The following is a 14,223-nucleotide window of genomic DNA, read 5'->3' on the forward strand; positions in this document are numbered from 1 at the left end:
TCAGCCTGGCAAGAAACTCTATCTTAAAGAAGAATTTCAAAAATCATGCGAAGCCAGCCCCAAATGCATCCCAGCTTCAGGGGAGCAAGGTGCTGTGAGCAGATACCCCTGGAAAAAGTTAAATGGGGCTCTGTGAGGAATGGTCGCCTTGGGTGTACTAGAACATTCTGTTTCTGAACATTTTGGCCCAAACTGTTCATTGGTGAAACCTTTATAGCACAATTTGTGTGCTCACACCAGAAGGGCGCTTGAGTGTTCAAATGGGGCTCAGATGGGCTGTTGGTGGGTGTGGTCAGACGTCCTGCTGACACAGGCCTGCCAGTGAGGACTGTACCTTGGGCTGACCCACGCTCTGTCACACCAGGAGTGGGGGTGATGGATAGAGTGAAGATGCCCCTCCCTCTTAGAAATTCCAGTCTTAGGAGTCCTTCAGACACAGCTCACTTTCCCCCCTGCCCCTCAAATCTTATAATTTCAGCCTACCCCTTCTCTCGTCTCTGCATTCCGGAAATGTGTGTCCTTCAGATCCCATCATTTGTCTTGCGTGAGATGGATCCTTTCCTTCATTTGCTAAGTATTTAGGGTCAGCCAGCCATGGTTCCAGACCCCACCTCCGTCACTAGTGTATGTCAGCCAGATGAAGATTCAAAAATTGCAAATCAACCTTTATAGTAACTCCTGTTTCCCCACAAAAAACACACATGAGAATTTGCGTCTTTCCTCCTTAAATTGTGGCTCACTGCACTGTCATTATGCATCTTTCTCCAGATGGCTGAGGCTGTGGGTGCCGAGTCTCTCTTGTCCCCACCTCAGGCTCCTCAGTGACCAGGAGGCAAGCGCACTCTTCCTCTGGAACTTCACAGAGGGAAGTACTTTCATCATTCAAATCGAGACACTTTTGAGAATAAGAGGGGGTTATGATAATAATAACAACCATCATCATGGTTTGGTAACAGACATAATGGGGATGGGGACGTCTGGTCGTTCCATTATAGAGCAATGCCGCATTACACGTCAAGCAGACCCAGTGAGTCTATAGAGCATTGGCAGACTTGTGACATCTCCACTTTTTTGGGAAGTAATTTGCTATTCCAGAAATCAAAGTAGTCTTCATGGCGTGCATCAGAATGTCGTAGGCCTCACATTTATTTGTAGGGCCCTGTGTGCGTGTGTGTATGTGCACACACATGTATATGTGTTTTTTTTTAATGTTTATTTTTTATTTATATTTGAGAGAGACAGAGCACAAGCAGGGGAGGGGCAGAGAGACAGAGACAGAATCCGAAGCAGGTTCCAAGTTCCGAGCTGCGAGCTGTCAGCACAGAGTCCGACACGGGGCTCGAACTCACCAGCAGTGAGATCATGACCTGAGTTGAAGTTGGATGCTTAACCTATGGAACCACCCAGGCGCCCCTGTATATGTTTTAATTTAGAATTATGATGGAGGTGAGAGCAGTATTCATTTCACATCACCTCAGGCCTCTCTAAGGTCTTACTCTGGCCCTGCTATATAAAGTCACCAGAATCGTCTCCTCCTCCCCTGCTTCTGCGGGGACTGATGCTGACCATATCTCTCCAAGAAGTGAGAGGAGCATGACAAGGGCTAGTAAGGTGGAATTGGGGGCCGATTGGCAATAGACAGGTCTCCCCCCGAGGTGGGTGGAGTAATAACCTTTTAATAAAGGATGAAGATACTGTCCAATTTTCAAGCTCCTGTCTGTGTCCACTCTAGCCTTCACATATCCAATCTTTCCCCATTGACCCCAGCACCAGGCCCATATTGGTATTTTGGTTTTACAAGAGCAGTCACTACAATCTCCTTTCAATGTGCCTGTAATAGTTTCTAGGAATGAGATAAGTCACTTAACCCCTTTAGGCCCATTTCCTTATTTATAAAATGGGCAAAACCCTAATACCTGTCTGACGGGAAAATGGTGGATAAAGTCTAGAAAGCACTGTGTGAATCGTGGCTGCAATCTATTTTATTTTATTTTATTTTATTTTATTTTATTTTTATTTATTTATTTTTTTTAATGTTTATTTTGATTTTTGAGACAGAAAGAGACAGAGCATGAGTAGGGGTAGGGCAGAGAGAGAGAGGGAGACACAGAATCTGAAGCAGGCTCCAGGCTCCAAGCTGTCAGCACAGAGCCCGACGTGGGGCTCAAACCCACAGACCATGAGATCATGACCTGAGTCAAAGACGGACGCCCAACCGACTGAGCCACCCAGGTGCCCCTGCAATCGCTATTTTACAGAGTCTACTAGGTACTTGTCTTTAGGTATGGAGGATGAGATGCGTCAAACCTGGACCCTGTCCTCCAGGGGTTCGTAGCCTGATAGCACTGCCAAAGATGTGCACATCAGTGCTGATCCCCATGGACAGATGTGGCAGGCATCATAAACGAGGGAGGGAGGGAGAGATCACTGCCAGGAAAGGCATGGGGACCAAGAAAGATTCTGTGAGAGAGGTGTCCACAGAACTAGGGTTTGGGTGGGCAGGATTTGGATATTCAGAGGGTATGGGAAGAGCATTTCTAGTAGAGGGAAACAGTCTGAGCAAATGCACAGGAGGAGGAAGATGCAAGGTGTTTTTGGGAAATGACAACTAATTCTTTTTATAAATTTTTTTTTTATGTTTTATTTACTTTTGAGAGAGAGAGAGAGAGAGAGAGAGCAAGCAGGGGAGGGGCAGGGAGAGGGAGTCATAGCATCCAAAGCAGGCTCCAGGCTCTGAGCTGTCAGCACAGAGCCCAACGCGGGGCTTGAACTCACAGACCGCGAAATCATGACCTGAGCCGAAGTCGGACGCTTAGCTGACTGAGCCTGGGAAATGGCAACTAATTCTATCTGAGTTATAGGACTCTCCTAATTCTCCTGCTAAACTCATAGTGCTGCTATCTACTCATTCACTTAGCTTTGTGAGCACCTGTGTTAGGCGGAGAGGAAAGATGTGGTCACTGCTTACTCTTGTGTACAGTTTGTAGAGGAGAGAGAAGTTGATCAGTCACCAGGTTGCTAGGGAGAGCCATGCCTGCGGTGCTTGGGGTGGATGAACAGCACTTGCTTAGCCTCAGGGGTCCTCTTTTTATGGGACTCTTCAAGGCCCCGGGAGAGACCCCAGGAATTTTCCTTATATTGTACGATTTTGTAAAGTTTTCAAAAGTAAGATCTATTAACTGCAATTGATTAGGACTGCTGTCTGTTTCCGCTTTCACTTCCCTCTATCATATTTCCCCTTGCCCGGGGAGGCCATGGAGTATAGGGGCCATGAGCATTTTGGGGAGCTACTAGGCAACCCATTCATTTGGGTTGAATGTATATAGTGAATAAATATATGTGGCTTGCAGACTTTTTTTTCTGGATAGTTTGGTCATCACTAGCCACTTACTGCAAGGTGGAAAAACAGCTCCTAGAAATACTCTCTTGTTCACGATGCTGACTCACCTGGATATGTGACATCAAGAGGTAGGGCCAGAGTCTGAGCCATGATATGAGAAGTCCTACAGTGTGGGACCTCATGTATGTGGGTGGCAGAGGCAAATCACGTTCTGAAATATATCCAAGCCAGAAACTAAACTATGAAAGAAAATCTCCCAAATTTTGTTTTCCCCAATTTGATAAAAATCTTAAAAAAGTATGTGAAATTACTGGGCTGTCTGGTGGCTCAGTCAGTTGAGCATCCGACTCTTGATTTTGGCTCAAGTCATGATCTCAGGGTTGTGGGATTGGGTCCTGTGTCAGGCTCCGCACTGAGTCTGGAGCTTGCTTAATATTTCTCTCTTTCTGGGGCAACTGGGTGGCTCAGTCGGTTAAGCGTCTGACTTTGGCTCAGGTCATGAACTCACATTTCATGAGTTTGACCCCTGTGTCGGGCTCTGTGCTGACAGATCAGAACCTGGAGCCTGCTTCGGATTCTGTGTCTCCCTCTCTCTCTGCCCCTCCCCTGCTCGTGCTCTGTCTCTCTCTCTCTCAAAAATAAATTAAGATTGAAAAAAAAAGATTCTTTCTCTGTCCCTCTTCCCAGCCCGGGCCTCTCTCTCAAAAAAAAAAAAAAAAAAAAAGAAAAAGTATGTGAAATTACCAGTCATAAGCTGTGAGACTGCACAATGTCTGAAGTACCCATAATAAAAGAGAAATTTTGACATCTTGCTAGGGGAAAGACCCAATTATTTTTAGATTTCTTTACTTTTCTCTCTAGGACACGATGCCTCTCAGTTGCTGAATGATAGGCAGCTACTTGCTTCCTTTCCTCCTTCTCTGAATAGACTTTGGTTTCCCCAACTCCTTTGTGAGGTTCCATAAATCAAAGCTCAGAGCTCCACACTTAGGGTACCCCCCGTGATAACTCCTTAGCATTATCTGATTGCCTCCTTGTGAATCCAGGTTCCATCCCTCATCAGCTGCATAGCCTGAGGCAAATCACTCAACTTCTCTGGCCTTCAGTTTCCTTATCTGTAAAATGGGGACAAAGCAGTGCTCACTTTGTAAGCCTTTGGAGAGGAGTCCATTAGAGAACTCACAGAAGTACCCCTAGCCCAGTGTAGCTCAGGGAGCGTGGCACATGGCAAGATCCAATAAATGGGATGTATTAGTAGTATTATTATCAGACATGGTCTGGAGCACAGTGACTGTGGAAACATCCTGGAGATATCAGAGAAAGCAATTTCCCAGTGGGTCCAGCTGCCATCAGTTATTTTTATGAGCCACACACACACTCAGGTAAAGGCATTTCCTGCATTACAGACCTGAATAGGCTCAGCTGTGATGGCAATGCAGCTACATGTGCACCTGCTGGCATTTCTGTGGCCTGTTTTGCCCCAGCAGGATTCGGTGCCTCCACAAATGGCCCCCCATCCTGTAGTTACCTGATAAGCATGACCCTTCACACATAATTCTTCCCCCCTGCCTGCCCTTCTGCCAGTCCTTTGAATGCCACTGCAAAGGTGAGGCTAACTCATTATCTATCCCCTCCTTCCCTTCTGCCCTCCTTCCCTCCTTTACTGCTTGATTTCTCCCACAAATACGTCTTGTGTCTAACCACCGTGGTATCTTCCGTGATTCCAAGACTTTAGGACCCTCACAGTAAAATTTCAAAAAAAATTTTGGTGGGGACAGATGTAGGGCTACCAACTTGTTATTTTGCCAAGTAGGTCATTAAACATACACACACACACACACACACATCATCATCATCATCATCATCATCACTATTTACTACCATCATTCCATCAAAGAAATGCTATTTCAGTGTCCCAAAATAGAAAGGACATAGTCTTTAGAATAAAAGGACAGTTATTTATTTTGAATACATTTGGAAAAACACAGAATTTTTCTAATTTTTTTCTCATCTTGTCATGAGCCAGTAAAAATTTTATACCCTTCGGCACCAGACCCCAGACAAATGTTCAGGAAGCACTGTAGTAACAACAGGGATAATATAATAAATGCTTATTGAGTGCCAAATGTGGAGTCTGATAGACTCTACCATTTACTAGCTGTGTGACCTTGGGCAAATTACCAAACCCCTCTGAACTCTTGTTCCCTAACCTATAAACACAGGGATGATGATGCTTGCTCTGCAGAGGGGTTTGTGAGAATTATGAACAACACAGAGCATTCAGTGTTGGGCAGTGTACCCAATACATTGAAGAGCTGCTTCTACGGTGCTCCTTCTCTTCCTCTTCTCCAGGGAGGCTCTAGTTTAAAGAATTCACTTTCCTTCTCATCAGCCTTCTGCCTTTCTCCATGTGGACTAGCCCAAGGGACTGGGCAGGATTGGAGATGCTTCTGACTGCACTGGGGGAAGCATAACCAAATTTTCCTGGCTCTTCACAGGGTGTTCATTCCAGGGGTTCCCAGGCATGGGTTGGGGGGAACTGGTGCTATGTTGGCTGCATAGAAATCACCTGGGAACTTGTTAAAAATTGAAATTCTCTGCCCCATCATGAGAAATTCTGATACGATAGGTCTGTGGTGGAGCTCAAGAATCTAGGCTTTTGAAAAGAGCCCCCTGTCAGATGTTTCTGATGAATAGTTGGTTAGCTGTTGGTCACAGCTCCCTGCTTTTGGGTTGAGACATTTTGTCTACTCAACACATAAGAGTGTCTGGCAGATCACACCCAGCATGCTGTCCTATGAACCTTGATGAATGGTGTCTGAGGAAGATCCTAGGAGGAATCCCCTTGACGGTGTTTTGCTGGCATCTCAACAAATGATAACCTCCATCACCCAGAAACATCAGAGTTATTCTAGACATACTTCTTGTTCTCACTAACCTCCTGAATCATATAACAACCCATCCCCAAGTCCTTGAATCTGTCCATTTCTCTCCACCTTCACTGCCCCCAGCCTGGTCTAAATTACCATCAGCTCTCACTGGGATTGTGGCCTCCTACCTGCCCCACCTCTCATTTGTGCTCCATACGGAGGCCTGAGTCATCTTTTCAAGACATAACTCAGATGGTATCTCTTGTCTGCTTCAAACCCTTCAGTAGTGGCCTTAAGATAAAATCTAAAGTCCTTGATGTGGCCTGAAATCCCTGCGTGGCCTGCCCTCTGCCCACACCTCCAGCCCTGACTTGTACCTGGTCCCCCAACTCTCTAAGCTTGCTACTTCCCCACCACTTCCTGCCTTAGGACTCTTGGACATGCTCTTCCTTCTGCCCGGACCCTCTTCTTCTATCTGCTGCCTGTACTGAGTTGGCTCCTCCACACTTTTCAGGTTCCGCCTAAATGTCACTCAGGGACCCCTGTGATATGCTGACTCCTATTATTTACTTCTAATAGCATCTCATCCCTTTACTTTAAGTCACTTGTTGCAATTTGTGTCGTGTTATTTGTGTGCATGTGTTTTTCAAATGGTCTGCGTTCCCCTGTAGAACTAAATTCTACGAGAACATGGAACATAGCCGTTTTGCTCACCACTGTACCTTCAGCACAATGCACAGTAGACATCCAATAAATATATACTTATTCAGCAAACGAATGAATGACTAAAGACATAGAGCTAGATTCTCAGATAAAGGGTAAGGTCCCACATTTTCCTCTGGCTGGAGCGATGGAAGGTCCAGCATTGGGAGACCAACATCCTACACGGTGCAGTAGGTACAGAGCAAATCTAGCCCTGAGCTAGAGTGTGGATGCCCTTCCCTAACATTTTCTGGGTGTCTTTTTTGCAGAGGTGAGTGGGGAGTGGAAGAAAGGCAGGTTTTGTAACAGAAGTATAATACCCAGCTTTTGACATGGCAGCTCTGGAGTTTTGGAGCACATTTGCTATGAGAGCAGATTTGGACTGGGAAGCAAGAAGGCCAGATATCTCCTAGGTGCAGTGGAACAGGTACGTGCCTGTCCTGACAGACTGGGATTCACCCCTTGGCTCTATTGTTTACTTGCTATATGACCTGGGGCAAGAAGGCTAACCTCTCTGAGCTCAGCTCTAGCTCTGAGCTCCTCCCACCTATTCATCTGTAGAGAGGGAGCAATTACTCTCCCCTGTCAGGGTAGCTGTGAGGATTAATGAGATAATGTCTGTAGAGGGCCTAGCAGAATGTCTGGCATATAGTACATGCTTCATAAAAATAAGATCTCACGAGGTGGTAAACATCCTGCAGGCAGGGGCCATGTAGCACAGAGTAGATGCATTAGGAAGTCTTTATTGATGATTTCATAAATGGTCGAATGTATTTTCCTTTTCCAGAAAGGATTCCCTGCGTGTAAAAATTTCTCCCTCACTTAAACCAATTGCTTTCTTTGTGAGCAACTCAAATCCCTGTGTTTTGAAACCTCAGAGCTGGAGGGTTAGTGTGTATATTTGTGGCGGTGGCCCTGTCCTGAGTCATCTCTGAGACCCTCACCCTCCCCAGTGCTCTTGTGGGAGGCAGGAATTCATCAGCCCCAATTTGAATGAGAGGAGTACAGAAACAAATCAGTGCAGAGAGAGATTCCTATTTGGTCCCAGTACTATGAGAACACAACTGTTTCTTTGAAATTGACCTTCATTTATTTGGAGGGGAAAGCAGTTAGTTCAATAATGGCTTCCTGGTGCCTTTCAGCATTTTAAAAGACGGAAGAAAGATTTGGAGCGAGGCAAGGTTCCAGTGTTTTCTAAACAACGCACTAAGCCCAGCTACCAGTTGGCTGCCCAGTACTTCCTGCTCCCCTCCCCCCAACCCCCCATGTATCCCCACAAGGCAATGCACATCCCTCAGTAGCCCAGCCACTTCTCAAGACCCTGGCCAGGTCTTCCCTAGGTAGGTGGGAGCTAGCCTTCATTATAATGCCTGGGAGCCGAAGATTCCTTGGACATCTTGCACATGGCCTACTGCGTAGAAATGCTACTATATTATATTCCAATTATTTCCTGTCCCTCCAAGGCCCGATTCCAGGGCCTGAATAAAGAGGTCCTTGTCTGGTGGCGTCCATCTCTGCTCCCTAGTAAGGAAAAGCTGGTCCCTGGCCCAAGTTGGCCTGAGGCCGCAGGGGAAGGGTGGGGAAGAGGTAGGGAGGGTGTTACAGGTGGGGAGAACTCCTCAGGAGACGAGAGACCCAGCCCTGCGGGCAGCCCAGTCCTGCTCCCAAAAATAAAAATAAGTGAGGAAGGAAAACAAATGGGGCCCTTGACCAGGACCCTGCAGAGGGCATGACTATTTTCCCTCCTTCCCAGGAGGGATCCCAACCCTTCTCTCCCACAGAGAAGACAAACACAGCTATGGAAATCTCATGCCATCCAGGCACCTGGAAGTCTGTTGCTAATTGCAAGTTACTCCTACCTGCACTTCTCTGTTTGCCAATGATTGTCTTCCCCTAGATCTGCTTTCTCTCCTTGTGAGTGAAAAGCATTTCATGGAAAATTTCGAATTTGGAACCTTCTTCAGATTCCAAAAGAGTTATTGTTCTACATCATGCTTATTTTGTTTGGGTGTTATTTGAACTCAGGGGAAGTAGAAACCCACATCTTCATGTTGCTGGGATGCTCTTCTTAAATTATTAAAAACATGCTGATAAAGCACCTTTTCTGTTTGAAGCTCTTGAGTACTTTTCAGAGTCCATCCCAACCAAGGCCTGGAGTCCATATTTCTTACCTGCCAAGGGTTGGGCAGCCAGGGGAGACGAGGTGGGTGAAGTAGCTTAGGGACTGCACACCAGGAGATCTCCGGGAGATAGTGGCAGGGATGTGCAGAAAGGTTTCATGGCAAGGAGAGGAGAAACAAGCTCTGAGGGCAAGCCATGGAATCCAGGGTTAAGGCCTCAGAAGGTCATAAACAGAAAGGGAGGAAAGGTGGGGATAGTGTGAATGACATGAAACCGAGGATGAGTTTGAAGAGTGGGACCCACAGAGAAGTCACACCATCCTGCACCACCATGTGTCTGGGGAAGGGCTAAGCTTTGTCGCGTTTAAACCTTGGTGTCTAGGATGTTGGAGCCTGAAGGGAACTGAGCGATCCCCTGGCCAGCGATTCTCAAAGCCTGGTCTGTGGACCGCCTCTTCAGAATCACCTGGTGGGCTGGTTAAACATGAGGATTCCCGAGACCTATCTGATGTACTGAATCAAATTCTCTGTGGGTTATATCTAAGAAGCTGAATGCTTATCAAGTTCCACAGATGATTGTGATCTTTATTAAAGTTTGAGAGCCCTTGATTTAGTCCAACCCTCTTGTTCCCTGAAAGTGAGATCTGAAGCCCAGAGATGTAAAACAGGCCTAGGATAACAGAGCTGATTGATGGCAGAGCTCACATTAGAAATCTATTGCTCTTGAACCCCAGGGCAGTGCTCTTTCCATTTCAGCATGTGGGCAGCCTCTTCACCTATTTGGACCTGTTTCTCTTGCCCCCTAAAGTCAAAGCTTGCACCTTTGATCCATTCCCTGCATCCTGCTGGGGCCTTCTCCTTCCTGAGGATGCTCTGGTCCTAGTCTCTATAGGTTGGGGGTGCAGAGGCAGAAAGAAGAAAGGAGAAGGACTCAGTTCTCTTCTGAGCCTTTAGTCACAGGTGTGGGATGGTCAAATGAGTAGAGAAAGAGAAAACACAGCTGTAGCTGAGGGACGACTGGGATCTGGTTTGTAGTACTAAGCTGACTTTCACTGAGATTTTGCTGTGCACCAGACACTGTGTTAAGCCCTTTCCATACATTAGTGCAAACCCCATGGAGCAAATAGTAATTAGCCCTATTTTGCAGATGGAGAAACTGAGGCTCACAGGTGAGTGTTCATTTGCCCAAGGTCACATAGCTAATACATGACCAAATCACTTCCGTGTACAACCATGATCCAAAGCAGTGTGAACTATTACTCACTTTAACCCAACAAGCCTGCAAAAGGACCCCAAGACCTTGGGGAAAAAAAAAAAAAAAGCTTCTCTGCAGTGAGATGTGACCACTCCTGGGAGGGGGGCGGGGTGGAGTACAGCTTCAAACGCTTTCCACGTAATGCACTAAAATTATTTCTGAAAGGCATTAACTTGCAAGCCTGCCTTGGAAATGACAACATGGAGAGTAGGTTAAACAGGTTTTTTTCTTCATCTTTGAAAAATGGAAACTCCTAATCTCAATTTGCTTTCTTTCCATTTGCCCCTTTCTCTTAAAAGCAGTGTGCCTTCAGAATTTTAGTTGTTTGAGGGATTATGTTCAGTTCTAACTGAGCCCTGGGTGTGATTGCAGGCATATATATGGTTGTGGCACGTAGCAGCCGTTACCTCTTCTGATATCATGGCACATGACTTTGCAATGATCACCTCCCTCCATTCATTTTCCGGAGTGTCTCCCAGGGACAGGAGAGGAACCCAAAGCAGGTCAGTGCCTTAGAGAAGGGACAAGTGTTCCCCAAGCCATGTGGACAGCATGTCACAGTACCTTCCTGTAGATTTACCTCCTAACCAGACCTTGTCTTCTTGGGAAAAAATCAGGAAGCTTTTCGAACAACTTAGTCAGACCATTAAACAAAAGAAGATGGACATATTTTTATAGGAGAGGAAGAACTCAGTTTCATCCTAGCAGGATTTGGTGTCTGGTAGCTGAAGGTGAGGGACCACTGTAATTTAAATCTGGGTATTCCATGAATCACCAGAGTTAGAACATTTCTGGGTAAAAACTGAAAACATGTGACCCTCCGGGTGTCTTCCTTCTCTTTCAAATCTCAAGCTTTAGTAACTCAAAGGCTGGATGGGGCCGTGCAGCTGTTAAAAGGCCCTTATTAACTCATAATGAAGGGAGTGCATTGAGGTGATAGCAAGCGGTAAAGGGAGGAGGGGAGAACGCAACCTCTGCAAAGCTCATGGGGAGCGTGGGTCTCTGCAAGAGCCCTGGAAATGCTGAATGAAAACTGCCTTTCTGCGTACGAGGCGCCTGCCTGCTTCCCAAATGCCGCGTCTGCGGTAACTACAAACTATTTTGTATGCTGCATTAGTGACGCTGCCTTAGCCCGCACATCATTACTACTGTGATAACACTGGTGTGATGTTCAAGTCCAGTGTCTTTTTTAATTATTAAACCGATGCTGTTGAATGAGTCATTCCACATACCAGGTTTTCCTCCTGTGGTTCTATTTCAAGAGACTAGCGCCTTACTTCGTGTGTTCCACTAACACCTGAGTTGGTTCTTAGCCAGCTACCCAATCTGCAAAGCCTTTGCAGAACAAACAGTATTCCCCAGGCTCCAAACACACACAGGCTGCATAAAAAACAAACCCCACGAAAAACTTTACAGTAAGCTCGTCAGTAAACCCCAGATCTGAAAACGCCCTGTTCCCCGTCCACCAGTCCCCAACTTACCAAGCGGCAGAGCGATGAAGAAGGGTAGCCAGCACAAGATGAACATACCGACCACAATGCCCAAGGTCTTGGCTGCTTTCTTTTCCCTGGAGAACTTAAAAAGTTTGACAGCTATGGAACTCCTGGGGTTGTGGCCCTTGGCCTTGGTACTGCTGAGGGTGTCCTCATGAAAGTTCTTGGAGTGGATCCTCAGGGTCAGCTCCTTGGAGTTGGACATCTCCTTCATGACTCCGGCCTCCAGGTTCTTGGTGGTCCTCTTGGCAACGATGTACACGCGACAGTACATGACCAGAATGACTGCCAGAGGGATGTAGAAGGAGCCCAGGGAGGAGAAGAGGGCGTAGAAAGGTTCTTCAGTGACCCCACATTCTTTGTCATCATTGGGCGCGGGCTCCTTCCACCCAAGGAGAGGCCCGATGGAGATGACTGTGGACAAGACCCAGACGCTGAGGAGCGCCAAGATGGCCTTCCTCCGGGTGACCAGCGTGGGGTACTGCAGAGAGTAGCGCACCCCAATGTAGCGATCGATAGAGATGGCGCACAGGCTCAGAATGGAGGCCGTGCAGCACAGGACGTCCACAGCGGCCCAGATGTCACAGAAGACCCGTCCCAGCACCCAGTAGCCGAGCACTTCCAGGGCGGCCGAGAAGGGCAGCACGGTGAAACTCAGCAGCAGGTCGGCAATGGCCAGGTTGACGATGAAGTAGTTGGTGGGCGTCCGCAGGTGACGGTTGCAGGCCACCGACAGGATGACCACGATGTTGCCCACGATGGCAAAGAGGATGAAGGCGCCCAGCACCAGGCCCACGGAGATGGCCCTGGTGATGTCCAGCTGGGGCAGTGTGGAGTTGCTCGAGGTCTGGTTGGGGCCAGTGAAGTTGGCATTTTTCAACTCTCCCCAGTGGGCAGGTGCTGATGTGTTGTGGCCGGTGTCCAGATCGGGATTCATTTTAGAGTCGGCCCTCCATAGCCTGGGGTGAGCGGGGCTGGAAGGGCTGCGGCCGAGCTCCTCAGCTGCCCTGCAACTTTGCTTCGCCCGCGGTCTTCTTCCCAGAGGCGCCCTCCCGGCGAGGACTCATCTCCCCCCCGGGCAGCCCAGCCCCGGCGGCGCGTCTCCTGCCTGCACCGAGCCTCCCGCTCGCCCGGCTGTCAGAGGGAGGCGGAGGAGAGAGGGGCCGAGGCGGCAGCTCCAAGTTTAATGGTCCACGTCAGGCGCGCCGGGCCGGCCAGGCGGGGAGCGGCGCGGGAGGGGCGGCGGGCAGGGGGGCGCCCGGCTCGGCTCGGCCCGGCCGGCGGCGGGTGTGCGGGCAGCGGCGCCCAGCGCAGCCAGCGCCGAGGAGGGTCTGCTCGCAACCAGCCGCCTCTGGGCTGACTGCACGGCGGTGACATCAGGCGGGGGAGCCCGGCGCCCTGACTCCGCGCGGCACTAGGGGGCAATGCGGGTCCGGCGAAGGCGCCCGCAGCCCCGACGCCGCCACCCTGGGCAGCCCTGGGCCGGCCGCGCTCCCCGCCACCCTCCCCCACCGACCTACGCGAGCCAAGGGATGGGAGGGGGAGGAAGGGTGACCTGAGCTTGGGGAGCCCCGTCCCCAACCTTAGGTGGCCCGCTGGGATTCTTGCCCCTCCTGTTCATTCTTGGGTCTCAAAAGCGGCGTGGGGTGCTTACCGCTCCTGGGGGAGGGGGGCGTCTGGAATCAGCACCCAGATTTAGGGGGATAGGCAACTTGTGTGGAGCCTGAAAGAAGAATTGCCAGGTTAGGCAGCAGGTGAGAGGGACTTGAGTGGGATCTGAGACCAACCCCCAGCCTTTACCTCCCTGGTAAGCCCAGAGGCTTCTCTTCGTTCATTCGTTTGTTTACTCACTCACTCACTTGTTCATTCAACAAATTGTTAACCGGGTACCCACTGCCTGCACTGGGGACATAGCAATTGAAGCAAGTGGACAAAGACCCCTGCCCTCCAGGAGCTTCATTCTACTGGGAGGAGACAGACAATAAACAAATAAGTAAGCAAATTGCGAGGTGTGTCCTATGTTGACAAGTGTAACAGAAAGTAAAGCAAGGAGGGGAAATGGAATGGTGTGTGTGTGTGTGTGTGTGTGTGTGTGTGTGTTGTGGGGGCGGGTATTTGGAATTATAAATGGGTTCCCTGGATGTCACTGAAGTGATGTTGGAGTCAAGACCTGAAAGAAATGAGGAACAAGCCAATGGGCTATTTGGGGGTGAGGGTGAGGGTGATGGTGGTGGTGGCAGCATTAAGAGACCTCCAGACATCTGAGGAAGGGACTTGGGAAATCCAGATTATTTATTGATTTTTTTCCTTTTCTGTCTGATATCCATGTTGGACAGTTATAGGGATACACTTCCAAAGGTGGGCATATGGTGCTTAGGAGAGAAGAAATGTGCTGAGGGAGAGCCTTACATTAGTTAACATTTTTTCGACACTTGTTATGTCC

The 14,223-nt window shown here is 48.5% G+C and overlaps 1 protein-coding gene across 1 annotated transcript in view; it reads right to left on the reverse strand.

Annotated features, from left to right (window-relative positions):
* ADRA1B (adrenoceptor alpha 1B) overlaps nucleotides 1-13,124 on the reverse strand; it is a 51,699-nt gene extending 38,575 nt beyond the window's left edge. The window contains exon 1 of the mRNA XM_049647871.1: nucleotides 11,769-13,124. Coding sequence (XP_049503828.1) covers nucleotides 11,769-12,717 — 949 coding nt within the window. The 5' untranslated portion in view covers nucleotides 12,718-13,124. The remainder of the gene's footprint in view (nucleotides 1-11,768) is intronic.
* Between the last annotated feature and the right edge of the window lie 1,099 nt (nucleotides 13,125-14,223).

The sequence above is a fragment of the Panthera uncia genome, assembly GCF_023721935.1.
Source record: "Panthera uncia isolate 11264 chromosome A1 unlocalized genomic scaffold, Puncia_PCG_1.0 HiC_scaffold_17, whole genome shotgun sequence".
Taxonomy (NCBI): domain Eukaryota; kingdom Metazoa; phylum Chordata; class Mammalia; order Carnivora; family Felidae; genus Panthera; species Panthera uncia.